Raw genomic sequence first — 22,547 nt, 5'->3', positions numbered from 1 at the left:
GGATTTTTTCTGCTCCAGAGGTCTCACAATACATCAACCTCTTCAACTTCAACCTGAATATCTCTGACTACATGGCAATCACCGTGGAGACGGACATCCCTATCCCCATCCCAAAAGCCACATGTATAATATTCTTTTTTTTTGAAAATGTTCCCTCTTTTCCCCCCCAATTGTATCCAGCCAATTACCCCACTCTTCCAAGCCGTCCCAATCGCTGCTCCACCCGCTTTGCCGATCCGGGGAGGGCCGCAGACTACCACATGTGGAGTCGCCAGCCACTTCTTTTCACCTGAAAGTGAGGAGTTTCACCAGGGGGACATATTGTGTGGGAGGATCACACCCCCCCCCCCCCAAACAGGCACCCCGACCAACCAGAGGAGGCGCTAGTGCTGCGACCAGGACACACCCACATCCGGCTTCCCACCTGCAGACACGGCCAATTGTGTCTGTAGGGACGCCCAACCAAGCCAGAGGTAACCCGGGGATTCGAACTGCCGATCCCCATGTTGGTAAGCAACGGAATAGATTGCCACGCCACCCGGATGCCCAGAAATCTCAAATCGATCACCCCCCTCAGCTCTTTCTGTCTCTCTTGCCTGGAAAATACCTTGGGAGAGGAATAGGCTACAGCAGTAAACCCTTACAAAAAACCAACGTCTACAGTGCTGTTGTTTTTTGTTTTTCTTGCCCTTTTGTATCTGTTTAAGTTGGAGGGTACTGCTGGTGTTGTGTGTGGCTGCCGCTTCTCCCTCTCATAGCCCCCTCTTCCCATCCACCCCTGTATGTCTTTGTTATGTTCATCTGTTATCTTGTTTCCCCACTGCTTATTGTAAAGCGACTGTTAGAAAAGCGCTATATAAATTTGATTTATTATTGTTATTATTATTATTAAACTTTCTGCCGCCCCTCCCCTCCCCCACTGTCTTGTAATCCCTCTGAGCTTGTAAAGTATTATAATGACACTCCTCCTGTCTTGATCAGCTGGCCCCCATTAAAACCAAAAAAGTCTCATTCACACACTCAGCTCCCTGGTATACTCTTGAACTCCAGCGAAATAAATATCTTAAGTACCAGACTGAAAGACTCTCCAAGAAAACTGGTTTAATAGTGCATCTCCAGTCCTACACAGACTACCTTCAACAACACAAAGGCAGTCATCACAGCCCGGTCCACCTACTACTCGCCTCTCATACACTGGCTCCATCAACCCCAGGCTCGCTTTTCCACAATAAACGAACTTCTCAAACCCAGTGGCAATACCTCCAATTCATTCACAGTTAACAAGTGCAACTCCTTCCTTTCATTTTTCTAAACTAAAATTGACGCTATCTACACAGCAACCTCCCCACCTCCCCACCCATCTCCCCCTCCTTTACCACTCAGCCCCTGTCAAAGTTCTCCCTTGTGTCCCAAGCGGAGTTGTCCAACCTTGTGGTAGGAATGAGAAGCTCCACTTGCCTTCTGGATCCTATTCAATGCAATCTTGTTAAGGACTGTCTCCCAGCTATCTTCTCACTTATCACAGAAATCTTTAACTCCTCCTCCAGCTCTGGTTCAGAGCTCGCCAGCTTCACTGCTACGCCAATGATGTCCAGCTCTACATCACCACTACAACTTACTCCAGTCTGACCAACTGTCTCACTGAAATTAAATCATGGATGCAAGCCAACTTTCTCGTATGTAATTGTGATAAATCTGACATGATCATCATCGGTCCCAAATCCCTTACCAAAACCACTCACAACTTCTGCCTCACCATCAATAACTCCCCTCTGACTCCCTCCCCACTCATCCACAACCTCGGAATAATTTTTGACAGCAACCTGTCCTGTGAACACCACGTCAATCCAATCACCAGAACTGCCTCTTTCCACCTAAACAACATAGCTCGTCTCCGCCCATCACTCTCTTTTTCTGCTGCCAGAATGTTGATCCATGCTTTTATCATGTCCGGAACTGACTACTGAAACAACATTGTCTATGGCTCGTAATCCAAAGTCTAAACAAACTCCAGTACATACAGAACTCTGCTGCTCGCCTGCTCACCCGCTCCAGCTCCCTTGACCACATCACTCCTGTCCTCCAGAACCTCCACTGGCTCCCTCTCCCACAATGGATCTAATTCAAAGTCCTTCTCCTCACTCACAAAGTTCTCAGTAACCAGGGCCCTTCCTACCTCACCAACCTGCTCCAATACCATATTTCTTCCCACAGCCTTCACTCCTCCAATGCCAACCTCCTGTCTCCACCACACAGGACCAAGCATCGGGCCTGGGGGTGACAGAGCCTTCTCCATAGCTTCTCCCTCCCTCTGGAATGCTCGCCCCAAACACAGCAGAGACTGTACTGATCTGTCCATGTTCAAATCTTTAATCAAAATTCACCTTTTCAGAATTGCTTCTAACATATGATTAATGTTATGTTACATTTTTTTGGTGTATTGCTTTTGTTTTTTTTTAAATCTTATGTTAAGAGTATTTGTGTACCTTGAAAGGGGCTATACAAATAAAATGCATTATTATTATTATTATTATTAATTATTATCAATATTATTAATAAAATTATTATTATTATTTGGACAGGGGAGGTACCATGTTAATGAAAACACAGTATGGTGTCCTGTGCACAGCTGTATATCTTCTGGGTGCTGGCAAAATACAGGAAATCAATGTCCAATAAAGTAGGTGTGACATACACGTCACCCCTCAAAACAGATTTTTCAGTTAAGTGTACTGTTGTGCAAGAGGAACAATCAGTCTATGAGTGATTAAAAGTGCACTTAATCTACATTTTTATATTTATGGAAGCCCTTGTATTTGACACTCGACCGGAGAGCAGCACCAGAGAATGATGGCCCTTCATTGTCCCTCATGTCCTCTGGCTAACCAACTGTCCCCTGGCAGAAAAGTTTTAAATGGTCCAACATCTCTGATGTTCTTGTATCGTACTGATTCTGGATGTAAATACCCGGTGACGCATCCATTCTCTGCAGTCTCAGATCATAACATATTGCTCCATTAGAAAGCATTTCTTTTCCGTCCACGAGTCTCGATTGTGGTGCAATATTGGACAGTAAAAGTTTAAGGCTGTAGTGAAAAAGCCTCTTGAAAAGGAAGGAAATGAATTATTCATGTTCCGTACGGTACATAGTGTAATGTCTTTGCAGACTGCTCCTTGTAGATAATGCACTGCAGCTGTTGGGTGACAACCTTTTATTACAAAAAGAGCAGTGTTTTGAATAAATAGCTAGTTTCCTAAGTTGATGTCCGTTGATTACTGATGACACATGAGATTTCACTAATGGCTTCTAAAACTTCTTAGCTCTCAGAGGGAATGGAAAACGGGCAATTAAGAAAGGAGAATGGCCACATGGGACTTAACTACGAGGTTTTCATGCCGCAGCCGAGTTGTGTAAACCTCTCTCGTTAATATATCAAACACTAACCTGTCCCTTTCTGTGTCTTGCAGTGCGGCGGTGGGTGTGGGTTTCTATGGCAACAGCGAGACCAACGATGGGGTGTACCAGTTGACCTACTCCCTGTACAATGCCAATCACACCCTTAGAGGTGTGGACAGCCTGGTGGGTGACACACACACACACACACACACACACACACACACACACACACACACACACACACGTTGGGGGAGAAGCAGAGGAGGGAAGCCCACAGGGTCCAATTTAGCATGCCACTAAATGTTTTTATGCTGCTTTTATGTTGTTGTTTTTTTTTTTGTTGCTGCAAAGTACCCCATACACACACACACACACACACACTCTCTCTCTCTCTTTGTTTCACCTTTCCTCTTCCTACCGCTTCAAGTCATCCTGTCTCCCGTGCCTTATTTTACTCAGTGTTTGTGTATGTTTGTGTACCTGCAAATTAAGTGACCCTTGACTATTTACATTAGGTTAATTTTCCATTTTACAGACAGTTATGACACAAGAGACACCTAAATCCAGCTCCCTGTGGTAGATTTGTTCTCACAGCAGGGAATTTTGCTCCTCTTAGACAAGACTCTGGGAAGTCGAAACAACGGGATTTTTCTCTTCTTTTATTCACCCCCACCCCCACCCCTCCAGTCTGACAAACGACAACATGCTTCGTTAGACTTCCCTCTTCCATTTGGCCGTTTGGGTACAACTTCTGGGGCGACATGGCTCAGGAGGTAGAGCAGGTCGTTTAGTAATCAGAAGGTTCCTGGTTTGATCCCCGGCTCTTCCAGAGAGTGTTAAAGTGTCCTTGAGCAAGACACTGAACCCCTAACTGTTCCTGATGAGCAGGTTGGTGCCTCGCATGGCAGGCTCTGCCATCAGTGTATGAATGGATGGGTGAATGTGAGGCGTACACTGTAAAGTGCTTTGAGTAGTCGAAGAACTAGAAAAGCATTTTATAAATGCAGTCCATTACCATTTAGCACACAGACTGATTGACTAGCATTTTTTTATGCACTTGATTAGGAAGTGCTGCACTTAAACAAAAATCCTGGAGGGAAATTTAAGATTAAATAAACTCGCTTACCACATTGCTGTAGTTAAGTACTCCAGATGTTGTGCAGAAAATCACACCAAACAAGGGTCGAATAGAACTTAGAAACCCGTCTTATTGTTTGTTAAAGCCTACAATTCTATGTATTTTATTTTTTTCATTGAGATCTGTATCAAAATATTAAAATTGTCTAGATAGTGTAACACTGGACTGTTGCTCTGACAGGATTTAAACAAGCATAAAACAAATGTTAAGATTATTTGCAACTGCTGTTTGGCCCAGATCTCTATCAGAGTCCCTAAGAGAATCCACAGACACTACAGTATCACACACACGCGCGCACACACACACACACACACACACACACACACACACACAACGATTTCTCCGCTTGGCACTGACCAACATGACTTTCTATCAAACGATGGCGTATATGCAGGGACAGGTTTTGGGTGGCTTGCTTTCGGAGGAGGGATTAGGTCCCCATCTGTGTTAATGGAGATTAATGTGTTGGTATCCACGCCATTTAGAGTGGTGACTCAACATAACCTCTGTAAATTGCTCTTGGTGCTGAGGATTGAGCCAACAGCTTACTCAATGCTGTAGCATATGGAGACTTCTTTAAGGTCCAATAGCAATGTCAGGACCAGTTATTTAGTTTGGATGGGAGAGTAGATATTAACTATGTGTCTTTGACTGGTGTATTTGATAAATTATTCTATTATTGTTATTCTCTATTTATTCTACATGGCCACATGTTAAGCATGCATTACAAGTCAGTTTGATTTGTATTGCTCTGTGTATGTCAGTGCTACCTTTTAAATGATTGGATGCACAGTGGTGGCTTCCCATAAATCATGTATAGCACTTAGACACATTCATATTTCAGTCACATTATGGACAGGCAAAGAAAATCTCTAATGTAAAGCTTGTAGATATGAACCGGTGTTTCTGTAACAACAACAACTTAAATTTATATAGTGCCTTTAGGGGACCCAAGGACGCTTTACACATAGTGGAGCAAACAAAATAAATAATACAAGAACAGAAAATAAAAATAGCAAAGATTGCCAGGAATAATAGAAGTGACTAGAGACCATAAGCCTTGGTGAACAGGTGAGTTTTCAGGTATTTTTTCAAAAATGTCCAAAGAAGCAGCATTGTAGATCTCTGCCGAAGAGAGCTCCAAAGGGTGGGGGCTGCCAAACGGAAGGCTCTGTCCCCAAAAGTCTGCAGGCTGGTGTGAGAGATGGAAAGCAGGCCCATGTCTGCGCATTGCAGATTCCAGGATGAAATATAGGGGTGGAGGAGGTCTTATAGGTACTGGGGGGCAAGGACATGTAGGGATTTTTATGTGAGGAAAAGGATTTTGTAGGAAATGCAGGACTTGAATGGAAGCCAGTGAAGGTGGACGAGGGTGGGGATAATGTGCTGCCAGGGCTTGGTGCAGGTGAGAACCCTGGCAGCTGAGTTCTGCACATACTGAATGAAGCCTGCCCAGGGCTTTGCTGGACAGGCTTCAGGAGTGATTGCCGGAGTCTGGAGAGGTTATTGAGGCAAAATAAAGCAGATTTAGTGATGGATTTGATGTGTGACTTGAATGAGAGAGAGGAGTCTAGAATGAGACCTAGGTTGCGGACTTCTGGGGATGGGCAGATGGAGCAGCTGTTCACGTCGAGGAGAAGATCTCCAACCTTCCGAAGCAGCGCCTTGAGAGCCACGACCAGGAGCTCTGCCTTATTGCTATGTAGCTTGAGTAGATTTGCCGACATCCAGATTTTTACTTGGTGCAGGGAGTTGACAAGAGGTTACTGGGGGAGCTGAGTGGATGGTTTAGCTCTAAGATACAGCTACCTGTCATCAGCATAGCATTGGAAGCTTAAACCGTGGTGGCGGATGATCTGACCAAGGGAGGAATATGTAGATGGTAAAGAGGAGGGGTCCAAGCACAGAACCTTAGGGCACACCTTGGTTGACTAGAGCCAGGGTAGAACTGAGGAAAGGGATGACCGTGGTTATTTTCAAGCTGGAGGGTAGCATGCCAGATTCCAGAGAGGAGTTGATAATGTCCGCCATGATGGGGTACAGGGTAGGTAGATATCTCTTGACTAGGGCTGTGGACATAGGGTCCAGAGAATGGGTGGAGGCCTTGGCCATGGTGATCAACCTCGCAACTTGAGGAGCACCCACAGGGGAGAAAGAGTACAGGCAGCACTGAGGCAGGCACGCAGCGGGGGGAGCAGCGCCCTGTGGCTGAGCTTCATGTGGAGGGGAGGGGGCAGACACACTGTGTGTACAGTGTGTTTGCATGATGCGTGTGCTCCAGCATGTACTATAGCGGCATCCTTTGAACTGACAAACACGCATCCACATAGTCACGAATGCAGACCTGCACATGTGTGTGCAGATATGTTCCATAGCTGTTTATGTTGGACGGTAAGTCGTAGCATTTTGTATGTACATACTTGTGTGTGTGTGTGTGTGTGTGTGTGTGTGTGTGTGTGTGTGTGTGTTGGGAAGTTGTTGCTTGGGTTCAGAGCATGCTGCTATAGACTGTTAAGGAGCCTAGTCCTTAAGCAGCACAAAGAGCCCAGTGTGCCACACACAGTTCCCAGTCTCCCCCCACATAATCAACCATGAGCCAGGAGACAAAGCCCGTGATGGGGAAGAACAAAGACCAGTGTCAGCACGGCTGATTGGCAGATCCAGGGATGAAACCAGTATTTACCGCTCCTCATTAACAAAAACGACCTCTTTGGCTGACACAAATGCCTTTTAGCCCTTTACAGAGTGCTTAGAAGTGAGTAGAACCCAACGATTCGGTTTTTAAGGGAAAAGGGAGGGAAGTTAGACATTCATGATCAATGGGGGCTTTTTCTCAGCTCCTTTTGAGATTTTGATTAGTTCTACTCTAGACCGTATGCTTATGATGCGTTCACATCAGCACCAACACACGCATGCTTACATGAACGTGAACGAATGCAAATATGCATACAACTACAGCTCGATTAAGAATGTGAAAAATCAGCTGCACGTTGAGAGGGGTGCAATTTAGGGACATCGGTTTCACACTGGAGAAACAATAAGTGCTTAACAATGGTAGTAAATGGAAAACTGCCAACTGGAATGCTTTATCTATGGTGTAATGGGACTGATATCCCATTTGAGGTGTTCAGGCATGCTAATAATAGCTCTATTGTTAGAGGATGGGTGCAGCTCGACGTTTTTGGCAGCTAGCAGTTAGGCAGTGCTGTGTTTGCTGTCTGGGCCAGTCACTGAGCATTTGGCCAGAGCTCTGACACTTGTTGGCTGCTAGCCGCTGACATAATTACACAGATATGTATCCCATAATGAGTGGGGGTTTAATATGAGTCAGATGAAAGATATATTTATTGTTCAACAAACTGAAAGAATTGGTTAACTTTATAAATTTGTGAAATTGCTCTGAGGGGAAAAATTGAATAGATATGTAATAAAGCTCCCTCAGAGGCGATGCTTTGTTGGAGATGGAGCTGAAAGGAGAGTGATTTACATACAGTGCAACCTTACTCAGTGTGTATGTGCGTGTGTGTGTGTGTGTGCGCGCGCACACGTGCATGAGTGGATGTTTGTATGCACGATGGCCAACTCTGTTCCCTGCAAGCAAAGATTTCAGTGGGAAGTTAGTTCTTCAGTTGTTAACTCACTGTGAGAATTAGCTTTACAACACAGCCTGTGGCTGGTATACAGGCAGCTACTACTTATATTAGGATATTCTGATAGCTGCTACTAGTATTCTGATAGTATAACGCAGAACAATTATTACCTCTTGGGAGAAGAGACAGAATATTACTTTCTGTAGGAAGTAATATTAGGAAGTAAATAGTCTTGCTCCAGCGGTTTAAGCCTCCTGCCACCCCAATGTGCAAAGGTAAATAGGTGCAAAATGCTGTATAGCTTCAAAGGTGTAAAATGTACAACTTAGCTTCAGTGCATTTTAATGGGGATATGGCTGATGGACACTGTCCATTCATTGGCCTGCACAAGGTCGGGTGCGCTAACTATTAAAGTGGAAGTGAAAGTGCCAGCGCTGGTCATCTGTTCAACTAAACAGATTTCCATCTACCACTTGAACTCTCCTCTGCTTCCTCAGGCTTTTAACTCTCTAGTGAATTGCTCTCATATGTTTGTGTGTCACAGAACTTACAGCTAACCACTTCCTCAATATTGGTCAACAATCCATGCTGTGTCGACCACAAAAAGTTGGGAATTAATGCCTGTTTAATGTTGGTAATTTTTCAAAACCCATAAATGGCTTGAGCTCTCCTTGCGGGGCATCCTTTTAAGAGGTCTGTGGTCCCTTCAAAAATCTAAATTTGGAGGATGTTTAAGGTCGGGACTGGGAAAGATTATATCTTTAAGGGATGCGTTTCCCTTTTTTATTTTTATGATAAACCCAGTTAAACAAAATAGTCTGTCTTTGGAGTGGCAGGGCTGCCCCTTGATACCTTTTTGCTTCCATTTTACCCCCCCCCCCCCAACTGCAGCATTTGTGATTTTAATGGACAGAACTAGTAGCTGGAGAAAAGTCATGCTCCTGTGTCTAAAGCTTTGTTTCACGCTAACAAAAACACTTACAGTGAAAGTGTCTCAGGAAACAAAGAAGATCTTCTAAAGCTGACTACACCAACCCCCTGTCCCACAACACCTCCCTGGTTATTCCAGGTTGGTCCGGAATCATGTAAATGATAGCCTTTTTGACTTACAGACACAGAGATCCTCATTTTGTTCCCCATCTCTAATCTAGAATCTACATTTGATTATTGATATTAGATTTGACTGCACATTCTCATTATTTTCCACACCTTGGTCTCTTGTCATTTGTCACAGTCACAGTTTTGCGTTTTAACATAGTTTGTCACGGGCTCTTTTCTTTTGGGTTATTTTGTTTGTTGTTTTATCCTCCAGCAAGTTGAAATGAAAATCCCACGGTGAAAATGCCCTCCACAGAACCTTTTCTGTGTCAGATTGCTTGTTCAAAAGGATCTGCTGCAGAGGAAGCTTCTTTATGCGCTAAAAATCCTCAGACAGAGCTGGAGTCGGAAAAGGCTGGGACTGGGAATCATATCTTCCTGATCAGCCTAGGATGGTTATACAGCGAGGATCAGAGTAAATCGATGGCAAGATTAACAGGATTGGCTTTCTCCCTTGGCTCTCAGATGATGCTGCCACAGAACGAAGATCGGCTGTGGTCCTCCAATTCACATCTGTAATTTCATCTCCCAAGTCTATAAGGAGTTGGTACTTAGTTGTATCGATGAGGTGTTTACCTCACTAACTAGGTCAACAGAAACCGCTCAGAAACGGTTATGTCGGTGTTTTTTCCATGTACTTCTCCATAATCTGCGACATTTCAGCCATGTTATCCTTGTTGTTTAGTTTAATGTTCAGTCTTCAAATATCATCAAGAATCAGGAACACTGTCATTAAAAACAAAATATTGTTTCTCCCAGCCCACAGCAGTGCAACACAAAGACAAAAACACATATCCAAAAACTATGAGAACTGCAAAAACACACATATCCAAACTAACACATATATCCAAACTGACACATACGTATATCCAAAATAAAGAAACAAAATCACTGTCCAAGGGAACAAATGTCAGCCCAGGATGACTGTCGGAACTGCCGATCTGCATGGGCTAGCAGTTAGCTTAGCCTGCCCCGCTTCCACGTCCTGTCAGACTGCCCTTGCTTGGTGTTTCCTCTTTGGCCGCATCTCTGAGCAGGGCTGTGGTCCCTGGACCAACTGGATGCAGCAGACCAAGCTCTCCTAGCCAATCCATCACCAGCTCTCCCAGCCATCAAACGACAACAAAACTTAGATGCAGACGCGGACAAAGACACTGAATAGATGGTACTGGGTGAGGCCACCGCAAACATGAATTTGCACCGCCATCTTCCCACACAGGAAGCGGAAAATTCTTCTTATTATTATTATTATTGTTGTTGTTTTTATTATTATTTTATAATTGATTTTATAATTATAATCATTATTTTTCTAAGAAAAGAAAGATAAATCTTCAGATCAAAAAAAAATCATTGGAGTGGAATAAACCCACTGGTGACAAATGTGGGTGCAAGTCCATGAATACTGAGATGGCATCCAGAGCTTTACCTGTGCCCCCATCCATAGGGTTAGTGGTTGTGTCAGGAAGGGCATCAGACATTACATTTTGCCAAATCATTATGCAGATTGATAAGACCATACCAGATCGGTCGAGGCACCATACAGGATCGGTTGAGGGCCGGGTTAACAACGGCCACCATTGGTGCTGTGCCCTCACAGGGTACTGATGGAAACTGTAAAATCCACTATGGTGACCCCTGAGAAACAGGGAACAAGCCGAAAGAAGAAGAAGAGAGGGGAATAAACCCACATTTCCACTGTAGTTTATTATTTAGTTCAGTATCAGTTATCATAACAGCAAAGAGGAGTCATTCACTCCCATCCGTATGGTTCATGTGACATCTGGTGTGGTGTGTTTCATCATATTCTTCCATTTTCAAAAAAGCTTTGCTAAAAGCTTTTCTGCATCAATATTGTCTTAACTGTCTCAGATATCATCCGCTCCTGTAATATTTCCTCCCCTCTTAACCTTTTTCAATCCCCCTATCATGCTCTGTCTCACTGTGTCTCCACACACAAAACGTGAATTTTAGCCTTTTTAACAGGGAGAGAACAAGCAGCGAGGATTGGCAATCTCACCTCATTTACCGTGGTCCTGAATACAGGCATGCCCAAGGGATGTGTGCTTAGTCCACTCTTACATTCACTTATACTCATGTCCACATCATTAAATGTGCCGATGATACAGGGCCGATAGAAAGAATCCAGAAGTGGCTGGACTGATTTAGTGATGCACATGAGAACAGCCTCCTATCACCAGGAGAAAGGAGATTACTATTGATTTTCAAAACAAATGGAGAAATGCCCCACAGAATTAATTAGGTTGATGTTGAGATGGTGGGTTTTTCAGACTCTTAATCCAGATCTCAGCAATGCTTTTCTTTTCCTGAGATGCCAAAATGAGGCAGGTTTAACCACTCAGAAGTTGAACCAGAATCAGAACCGTGTTTATTGGCCATATAGGTTTGCACAAACATGGAATTTGACTCCGGTTTCGTGGCTCTCTCAGTGTACTTAACATAGAATAACAACATTACAACACATCAATCTTCAGATATTCAGACAAGAATTGACTATATACAGGTGAAATAAGAGGTGATAAAGTGCAATGGTGCACAGAATATATCAGAGATGCTGAAATAGATGTTAGCAGGTTACTTACATACATGCCTGAGGTAGATGGACATGACAGAGCATACCAGCATACATACAATGTACAGTACAGTACATACAACATGGCTGGATTTATTGACAGTGTTGGTAAACTTTTATAGATGTACAATACAGAGCGTTGTCACTGGATGCTTAAACTGATTGATTCGGTTGTAAGAATAGCATGGGAAGTGATTGGCACAGAGCTGCCATATAATGTAAATGACATTTATTCCAGTTGGTGTTGTGACAGGGCCCAGAAGATAGCACCAGATTTGCCAGTTTTAGAAAAAAAAAATTACCGGGGCGTCCAGGTAGCGTAGCGGTCTATTCTGTTGCCCAACAACACAGGGATTGGTGGTTCCAGTCGTGCGTCCCTACTGACACTATTGGTTGTGTCTGCCGGAGGGAAGCCAGATGTGGGTATGTGTCTTGGTCGCTGCACTCGTGCCTCCTCTGGTCGGTCGGGGCGCCTGTTCGGGGGGGGGGGGGGGGATAGTGTGATCCTCTCATGCGCTACGTCCCGCTTGTGAAACTCCTCACTGTCAGGTGAAAAGAAATGGCTGGCGCCTCCACATGTATTGGAGGAGGCGTAGTCTGCAGCCCTCCCCGGATCGGCAGAGGGGGTGGAGCAGCGACTGGGACAGCTCGGAAGAGTGGAGTAATTGGCCACATACAATTGGAGAGAAAAAGGGGAACCAAAAAACCCCCAAAAGAAACAATTTTTACACTGCTGCTGTTCACATTTCGAAACCACAGCTCTTTATTTAACCACTGCACAGTATTGATCATGTCAGTCGTGTTTTAAATGTGTTTGAATGAGGAGAGGCTCATGCCCAAGAACTACAGCGTACTTTTTAATACAAATGGTCAGTGAGTTCGAGTGTTCAAATCACTTCTTTTTTCTTTTTTCTTTTATTGGCCAAGTATGATCACATACAAGGAATTTGACTTGGCACGTTGCTCCCAGTTACACATAACACACACACACGTACACAGCCACATTAAAGAAGTGTCAGTACAGAAAGAGCTATACGGATAAGGTCAGCCATCACAAGCTAAAAGGTAAAAGTACGAGTACGAGAGCAGATCCGAGTATAAGCAAAAAAAGTCGGCTTATGATGAGAAGTACTTGAACTCAAACCGTCACTCTCTGTCTGTCTTTCAATCTCACTCGGGCCCCGACTTCATATGCGTCTCCCCCGCTTTCTCCCTACAACCTTTAAATTATATTTTTGCCCTAGGCAGTCTAGTGTAGGCCACAGATAGAATTCAAAACCAGCTAATTACTTCCACCCAACTTCTCCTCCTCTTGGCTCCACTGAACCCTGTCCCTGACAAACATAGCAACAATACGAGCCCCCCTCTCTTGTGAATGCCAAGTGCGTGGGGCTGAATGCAGGCATTTATTACCCTTTTTAATTATCAAATAGCAGGATGTGTCTGTGAAAACCACTTCCCTGTAAACAACCTTTCCCTCGGAGCAAGCGTGCTGTAATTATGCAATGAAACGGTTAGTGCATACGCAGTAGACGCCGGCGCACGCACTTGTATGTGGTTTTTGCCATGTTTGACCAACTGGGATAGAATCTGATGTGTCTGGGAAACAGCTGAGCGAGTCGGAGGTATTTTGTTTGTCCGTCCACCTTTCAGATCAGCTCTTCCCCTCAGGGGGATTAGGCGTAATTTTTTTGATTACACGGTAAACTGGTAAACAGCAAAACGGCTCGAACAGTAAGGGGGGCGGGTATCAGCACTGAAAATGTCTGACAGATCAGTGAAAATCCATGAAATGCTGAAAATGTCAATAATGTCATTGCACCAGGGCAACAGGGCCCAGGGGGATTACTGCATCTGGCCACTGTTTGTTTTGACTGTTATCCAAGCTGATTTATTCAGAATGGTCTCCTTCACTATTATCCATATTCAGCATCCAAATTCTCTCTGACTGTCCTCTGTGTCCTCATGTCCTCCGCCCACTTCTGTGCCGTGCAGACAGATGATTGGCAGCACTGACCACTCGGGCTGGTCTAACCCTTGACCTCTCTTTCCTAACCCATTCTTATCCAGACAAGCTGGTAGAGTCTCTCTCTCTCTCTCTCTCACACACACACACACACACACACAGAGTTTTCAGTCAGCCAAAACAGCCCAAACTGATGTCTTCACTCATCCCAGAAGAAAAGGTAAATTGAGTACATAGTATAAATAACACACACACACAGCTGGGAACGCCCCTGCAACAGTTTATGTGCCTGTGTTCTGATAATAACGTGGCCTAAAGCTTTCTACTCGGCTCACTGAGCTACCTGTCATCCATTTTGTTTTCAGATGAATCTGTTTAATGCCAAACATGCACCCTGAATCCTTTTTATTTGGTATTCTTCACCCATACCCGGTGCTGCTGTGCAACTCTAACAAACTTAATACGCAACCCCCCCCCCCCCCCCCGTCCCGTTAGGTGACCGGCACCATGGGCAGCATGCGAAGTGGGCTGCAGCAGCATCTGGCACGGCTGGATGAGATCTTTGCCACGCGGGGTGACTACGTGCAGACCCTGCAGTTCATGCAGCAGATGGCTGACAACGTGATCAAGCAGCTGCTGGGGCTTCCTGACTGGGAGGAGGTGAAGGTTGACCTGGCCTTCGCTGCAGATCTGACTACGAACATAGAGTACTACAGGTATTGCCTCCAGGACTGGTCAGACAGCACATGTACATCGTGCCTCACGTCGGGAGGGATTCGATTTGAACCACATTTTATTTATTCTCGAGGGGGAATTCTCTGTAGGAGAATTTGCATGTGTCATGAAAATACAAAGTTGCTGTAAGCACTACAAATTTGCATTATTGTCGATGGTCCAGATACAATATGAACTGCTGGGAGCAAATACATTAAAGAGGAACAATCTAGAAAAAAATAATGGCAACATGGGATTTTTGTGATCTCCCCAAGTGCAGGTGGGTGTCCTCCAGATGCTCTGGTTCCCTCCCAGAGTGCAAAGGTGTACATGTCAGATGAACTGGAGATGCTAAATTACTATTACGTATGGACAGGAATAGGTAATTGTGTGTGTTTATTGTCACCCAGCAAATAGCCTGTTCAGGATATCTCTGTGCCTTAAACTTGGATGATAGAAAAGATTTGAAAAAAAAATGGATGTGGGATGGGATATGCACTGGCCCACTATGTGCAATGATTATAGGTAGAACAGAGACTCAGATGCAGAGAAAGACTCAGAACAGAAGGTGAAGTTAAAAAAGGCAAGGTTATTACCGGAAAGCCAGACAGTCACACACAGGTAATCAGTCTGAATCAAAACAAACAAATCCAGGCAGGGAGCAGGCAAAACTCCGAAAACCAGAGAACAAGCAAAGTCAAAAACCACGGAGACTTACACGAATAAGACGTGTGGGGAAAGCGATGAACACAAGAGGATGACCAAAGACAATCTGGCAGGAGAACGGGGAAATCAGGGGATTATAGGGAGCTAATGAGGAAATGGGGGAACGGGGGGTGTAGGTGAGCTGGGGGGGATAGGAAGAAGCAGAAGAAACTCGAGAGCAGAAACTGAAATGACAAGACAAGCGACTACTTCAAAATAAAACAGGAAGGGCGTCCGGGTAGTGTAGCGGTCTATTCCATTGCCTACCAACACGGGGCTCGCCGGTTCGAATCCCCATGTTACCTCCGGCTTGGTTGGGCGTCCCTACAGACACAACTGGCTGTGTCTGCTGGAGGGAAGCCAGATGTGGGTATGTGTCTTGGTCGCTGCACTCGTGCCTCCTCTGGTCGGCCGGGGCGCCTGTTCTGGGGCTGGGGGGATAGCGTGATCCTCCCATGCGCTACGTCCCCCCGGTGAAACTCCTCACTGTCAGGTGAAAGGAAGCAGCTGGCGACTCCACATATATTGGAGGAGCCATGTGGTAGTCTGCAGCCCTCCCCGGCTCGGCAGAGGGGGTGGAGCAGTGACAGGGATGGCTCGGAAAAGTGGGGTAATTGGCTGGATACAATTGGGGAGAAAAGGGGGGGGGGGACATAACAGGCAATGATCAACGGGATGTCACGCTAGGACCTTGAGAAAGCATAAGTTGATAAAGGAAAATTTATGAGCTTCCATAGATGCGGCCATAAAAAGATCTTTGTAAATCTAGATGCAGAATGCAATCAAAATTTAGAGGCGCTATAAATCCACATATATCGCTACAATGCAAATAAATAGAGAACAGAGGCACAAACACAGTTAACGCCAGCTTGGCAATAACTGCGTTTTATAAGCAGCTGTCACTGCTGGTGCCAGGATATTTATATAGAAGAGGCTGAGGACAAAAAGGAAGAATGGAGGTGGGGATATGATCTCGTTTTAAACCACTTATATTAGAGCCCATGTCTAGTTTAGTCACAGCACCAGTGCTTGTAACACATCACTTAACTGAACACTGACAATGACTAGACAGCATACGTGGCACATATACATATATATATATATATATATATATATATAGTATATATATATATATATATATATATATACACACACACACATACACACTTTGCTTGTTGTTATGACCTCAATATATCATAGAAGATGTGTGGACTGTGAAGCAGTATAGCTGCGTATATGCATCACTCACTGACATTGTTGAATCTTGCTGCAGCATGACTAATCTCCCTTTAGCTTTCTCCAAAGTTTGAGAGGGCGATAATGCAACAATTAGTAATCATTGCATTGAACAGACAGATTAAACGGCACTATTACTTGAGCTCTTGATCCTGCAACCCAAACTAACAAAACTTGACATTATCCTGGACATTAACTCATTGAAATATCTTTAGGCACTCTTGACATGGCATCGACATATCAACCGTCAGAAGTGGAGAAGCAAGTGGCACAAATTTTTGGTGCTTAACCATAGCTAGGCATTGAAAAATGTAATGCGGTGTTCTCTGGGTATGTTTGTATTGATTTGGAGTTGCCCTACAGTAACTGATAGGCTGGGTGTGTGCCCATTGATTTGTAATGTGACTCCCCTGCTCTGCCCATAATGCAGTACTCCACATAGCTCATCAATGATGAAGTAGTCAGCTCTGGACTAGACAGCCACTCTTAGTATAGTATATGCTGTTAATGGACTCATTATCACTGCCTCACTCAGCAAGTGTGTGTGTGTGTGTGTGTGTGTGTGTGTGTGTGTGTGTGTGTGTGTGTGTGTGTGTGTGTGTGTGTGTGTGTGTGTGTGAATCCACTTGTGTGTGCATGCATATCTGCTGGAATGTGAGGCGTAGGGGTTTCCATGTGCATGCTCGTTTGCGCACCTGTTTAGGGTGTTGTGTTAGTGTGTGTTGTCTATGCGTGTTGTAAAGCAGTGTTTCTCAACCGGGGGTCCGCGGACCCCTAGTGGTCCGTGGTGTAATTGCAAGGGGTCCGTGAAAATAAAATATCTTTTAAAAAAGATCCTATGACATTTATAGAAATAGGATTATTTTACTCAAATGTGACTGAGACCTTTATCTACCTAAACTATAAAGGGTAACAGGACTTTTTTCTCTAATTACATCTGTTTCACAAGTGTAATTTATTGTATTTTAATAAGAGATCTCGCTCCCGTTTGCATTGTTAAAAGTTACTGCATAAAAATTCTGTTGTTACATATATCTGAAAGTTACTGAATACATATTCTGTTTTGTTACATATATCTGAAAGTTACTGCATAAGAATTCTGTTTTGTTACATATATCTAAGTTACAACTGAAAGCTCTTATTTTTGCCCCAAAGAGTGAATAAATGCTATAATGCAATTTAAAATGCAGTTTCTACTGTTTCTATCAAATTGCAACCCCCTCCCCCAAGATCAGGTGGAGGGGTCCTCAGGGTAGATCAAAAATACGCAGGGGGTCCAGGACCCCAAAAAGGTTGAGAACCGCTGTTGTAAAGGACCAACTATGCTGTATTTGAATGGGCATGGTGGCACGGTGGCGTAGTGGTTAGAGCAGTCACCTCACAGCAAGAAGGTGCTGGGTTTGAGCCCTGGGGTAGTCCAACCTTGGGGGTCGTCCTCTGTGTGGAGTTTGCATGTTCTCCCCGTGTCTGTGTGGGTTTTCTCCAGGTGCTCCTGTTTCCTCCCACAGTCCAAAGACATGTAGGTCAGGTGAATCTTGTTGTATTACATTGTCCCTAGGTGTGAATGCGTATGTATGTGTGTGTGGGCCCTGTGATGGCCTGGCGGCCTGTCCAGGCCGTCTCCCTGCCTGCCGCCCAATGACGGCTGGAGTAGGCTCCAGCATCCCCGTAACCCTGAGAGCAGGATAAGCGGTTTGGATAATGGATGGATGGATGAATGGGCATGACGCCACTGGTAAGCCACACACACACTCTGCAGTTGTCATCTCAGTGTTGGTGCACTCCTTCCAACAAAAAACCTATACCTAGAGTTTCCAGTTAAGTAACACTGTGCCTGTTTTCTGCTGTTCAACATCATCTTTCTTGCAATGTTTCGAAGCACCGGGTTATAAAAACTTGAGTTTTCAAATCTCCCCCACATTCATTATGGATGCAGCCTCTGTTCCCTCTGTGTGTGTGTGTTTTTTTTTTTCCCTACCATGTGTTCAGTTTGACTAATTTGATTAAGGTAACATCGACTAACACGGTGTTATTGTTTACTAGAGAGCCCCAAGGTGTATGCTGATACACCTTTAGGCTTGTACTTTGCAGAGAAAGTGAAGAGGTAGCCAAGAAGTAAACAGCAGCAAGGTGGTGGAGGTAACAAGAAAGAGAGAGCGAGAGAGAGAGAGAGAGAGAGAGAGAGAGAGAGAGAGAGAGAGAGAGAGAGAGAGAGAGAGAGAGAGAGAGAGAGAGAGAGCAATAAAGAGAGATGGGGGGGCATGGTGAAGGATGCAAGAAATGGAGGGCAAGGTAAAGGAGTAAAGGAGTGCGACAGAGAGAGTGTCAAGCTGGAAGAAGAGGGTGTTGAGCATGGGAACGAGTGAGTGAGTGATAAAGAGAGAGAAAGAAAGAAAGAAAAAGAGAGTGAACGAGGGGTAAGAAGATTGAAAGGAAAGAGGAAGTGAAAGAGGGGTGAGAAGATTGAAAGTAAAGAGGAAACATATCTAAAAGGTAGCGGGGCTATGAGGGAGGTGTAGGAGAGAGGGGTGAGTAAAAGAGACGGAGGGAAAGGTAAAAGGTAGAACTGCTGACAGCGAGGTTGCTTTCACATCTGGTGTTTTTAGTTCAGTTGAATTGAACTCTTGAGCAGTTGCCTTGGTGCAACTAAATATCTGCATCCTGGTCCACAAATACACTACATGGCGAAAGGTATGTGGACACCACCCATATGTGCTTGTTGTGAACATCTCATTCCAAAACCAAGGGCACTGTAGCAATATGTGGCTATGATATTATTGATATTCTCATTATAAATTTCGGGGCACCACCTACTTTCGTTGGAACTTGATAAACCAAATTAATCAATTTCAGATCGGAAGTTGTAAATTCTCAATTACAGGGATTTCTTTCTTTGATTAAAGAAACAGACAGGCAATGACTTTCAATAATAGAGACATTTATTAATAGCTTAATGTCTACCAATAATCAATAAATGAGTAAATGCAAAATCAGAATCAAATAGGTTAATGAAATAACCCCAAACAGAGCTTATCACTTAGTTTGGTAATGGTATCAGGGGGAATGTGGGGCACTATAAAAAGGGGGTTAAAATCTTTCTAAGGCTTAACAGGAAGATTTTGGATTACTACTCAACTTCAACTCTTATCAAAGGCAGCAGATGTGATTCGAGCCTACTTTAGATGATGCGTCGAAGCAGAGATGGTCTGGTTCAGCTACCGGCTGAGTAATGGCCCATGAAGGCTTACTTCCGACTCCCGCGTGAGGGTTTGCCCACAAGGGAGCCAAGGTTACCAGGCAACCGCATCGTCTGCGACTGGTCCTTCGCTGGTATCTCGCTACGTGTTGTGTGTAGCGTTCCCTAGGCAGGAACTGCCTGGGCTATTCTGGGCAAAAGTCAGACGCTGGAAGTCGAAGTCTTTGCTGATCCCTGGGCAGGAACTGCCTGGATTCTTAACAAACAATCAGATGTTGATGGGCGATTAGATCTCTGCTGCGTTGGTCCGTCTGGTCACCAGTCGATTCTCAGTCAGATAGTAATCTACTACACTGAATTTATATGACCCGACTCAGTTGAAATAATCTGAAATTACTTTCATTTGCCGGATGATAAAGCTTCCAAAAATGATCACACGCAAGACTTTCCTTGTGGTAGAAAAATGGTGATGAGAGCTTGGCTTGCTCAGCTGCAAAGAGATACGAGGCTGAGATTTGTTTCAAAAATAAAATTGACACACCTTGGTGAAGGAAAAACGGAAAAATACTAAGTACAGGAGAAACAGAAAATTAGGAGATGACGCCAAGGGAAAAAAGAAGAACAGACTCAAGACACAACTGTTTAGATAGAAGACTTTAGAAGTGCTCAAGGAAAGGTCAATAGTCAGAGGCAGTTTGGGACTCGGTAGTGGGTGTTGCAACCCAGGACAGATGATTTCTACGTGCCTCAGCACTCGGCAGTCCCGCTCTGTGAACTTGTGTGGCCAAGCACTTCTGCTGAGCTGTTGTTGCTCTGAGACGTTTTCCACTTCACAATAACAGACTTGCAGTTGATTTAGCAGGGCAGAAGTTTGATGAACCGACTTGCTGGAAAGGTGGCGTCCTATGGAAGTGACACGTTGAAAGTCACTGAACTCTTCAGTATGACCCGTTCTACTGGATCCTTCTGGATGTGGCTGAAATAGCCAAGTGTACTCATTAGAAGGGGTGTCCATGTACTTTTGGCCATAAGGTGTATCATGAATGTCATATTTGAACTTTGAAATGGACTGTCAGATGAGCGAGTGACCTGAGCTGGAGAAAAGAGGGGGGAGATGTGATGAGACGTTAATAAGAATGGGTAGGAGGAGGCAGACAAAGGGAAGACAGACAGAAAGAGATGGCTGGCAGTTTACACAGATAAAAGAGGGTGGATGGGTAGTATCAACCCTGCCCCTCCTACCCCAGCTTTCACAGCATTAAATATTCACACACATGGCTTAAGTACATTTATTATTAACAATATGGACTGGCTCTCTGTAAGGGGCTGGATCACAAGCTGACCAGTCCTCCTGTGGGGGGGGGGGGGGTCCTCCTATAAAGGACACTCTGCAGGGCAGTACTCTACAGGCACACACACACACACAAGTACACACTGCACATACAAGTCCATACAATTTACTTCACTATGCTACATGACACTATAGTACTATTCTACACTATGGTATACTATACCATATCATCTTGCTCTAGAAGATGTATGTGATGTTCTCCAATCAAAGCCATTTTATGTATTTTATTTATTGCATTATACGTATTATACTATGTCTTGATGAATTGGTCATAAACAGCTTGACTTTCTCTCTCTCTCTCTCTCTCTCTCTCTCTCTCTCTCTCTCTCTCTCTCTCTCTCTCTCCCCCTCCATCCAGGTGGCTGACGTACCTACTGTTGCTCATCCTGGACCTGATCATCTGCCTGTTGGCCTGTTTAGGGCTTGCCAAGCAGTCTCGCTGGCTTCTTACTACGTAAGATTAGAGTCCCTCGCTGCGTCACTTTGTAAAAACTGTGCTCCACTTATTTATTTATTTATTTCACAAGCAGAGAAGCAACTGCATTTTGTTTTTGCATCCTAATCTCCATGAAATATGCATAGCAGAAAGGAAAGGCAGAGAGGGAGCGGGGGAGAGGGGGAGGAGAGATGAGAGGAGGTATGGATGAGATTAGCTGAGCGAGCAAGTCTTAACTAACTATGAGACATCATAGCGCTCCATATTATTTCCACAGAGCTCCGCCCCGCATCTGTCTGTTTCGTATGTGGGTTCTGCAGCCTCCATTTTCTTAGCAGATGTTAAGTAGAAGTATATAGGCCACGTTATAGCACAACAAACACCCCAGTCTTTTAGTCATCCCTTCCTTTTTTTTCAGTCATCACCCCGTCCCTTACTCATTCTGAAAGCTGAAAAGAGAATTATATTTATGGGCGAAGATACAGAAGAAATCCCCGGTGTGCCTACACGTACCAGAATGCATTTCACTTGAGCTTCTGTGTCTTCGTCCAAAAAATGTGGCATGTCTTTTCCACCAGTGGAAATGTAGCTCAGCCAAGAGAAGTGAGGATGTGTTTTTTTGGACAGAGCGGATTGGAGTATTAGAACAGCTGATGGACGATACGTCACTTGACGGCCAGAAAAAAAACTCTGTTTCACTGCCGCTGCAGAGAAGCAGAGATGGTTGGGGAAAAGTGCAGGTGTTTTTCATGTACTAGCCATGTTTTGCATTTAGACAAAGTTGAATTCAGGGGGCGTCCGGGTAGCATAGTTGTCTATTTCATTGCCTACCGACACGGGGATCACCGGTTCGAGTCCCCGTGTTACGTCCGGCTTGGTTGGACGTCCCCTACAGACACAATTGGCTGTGTCTGCAGGTGGCAAGCCTGGGTGTGTGTCCTGGTCGTTGCACTAGCGCCTCCTCTGGTCGGTCGGGGCGCCTGTTCAGGGGGGAGGGGGAACTGGAGGGAATAGCGTGATCCTCCCACACGCTACGTCCCCCTGGCGAAACTCCTCACTGTCAGGTGAAAAGAAGTGGCTGGCGACTCCACATGTATCGGAGGAGGCATGTGGTAGTCTGCAGCCCTCCC

General features: G+C 44.7%; 1 protein-coding gene across 1 annotated transcript in view; it reads left to right on the top strand.

Annotated features, from left to right (window-relative positions):
* Positions 1 to 22,547, top strand: part of ttyh2 (tweety family member 2) — a 117,701-nt gene that overhangs the window by 72,562 nt on the left and 22,592 nt on the right. Inside the window, exons 3-5 of the mRNA XM_056297355.1 lie at positions 3,469 to 3,580; positions 14,275 to 14,495; positions 21,340 to 21,435. Of these exons, the coding sequence (XP_056153330.1) occupies positions 3,469 to 3,580; positions 14,275 to 14,495; positions 21,340 to 21,435 (429 nt within the window). The remainder of the gene's footprint in view (positions 1 to 3,468; positions 3,581 to 14,274; positions 14,496 to 21,339; positions 21,436 to 22,547) is intronic.

This window comes from Lampris incognitus, chromosome 17 (genome assembly GCF_029633865.1).
Source record: "Lampris incognitus isolate fLamInc1 chromosome 17, fLamInc1.hap2, whole genome shotgun sequence".
NCBI lineage: Eukaryota > Metazoa > Chordata > Actinopteri > Lampriformes > Lampridae > Lampris > Lampris incognitus.
This window is presented reverse-complemented; position numbering and strand designations above follow the sequence as displayed.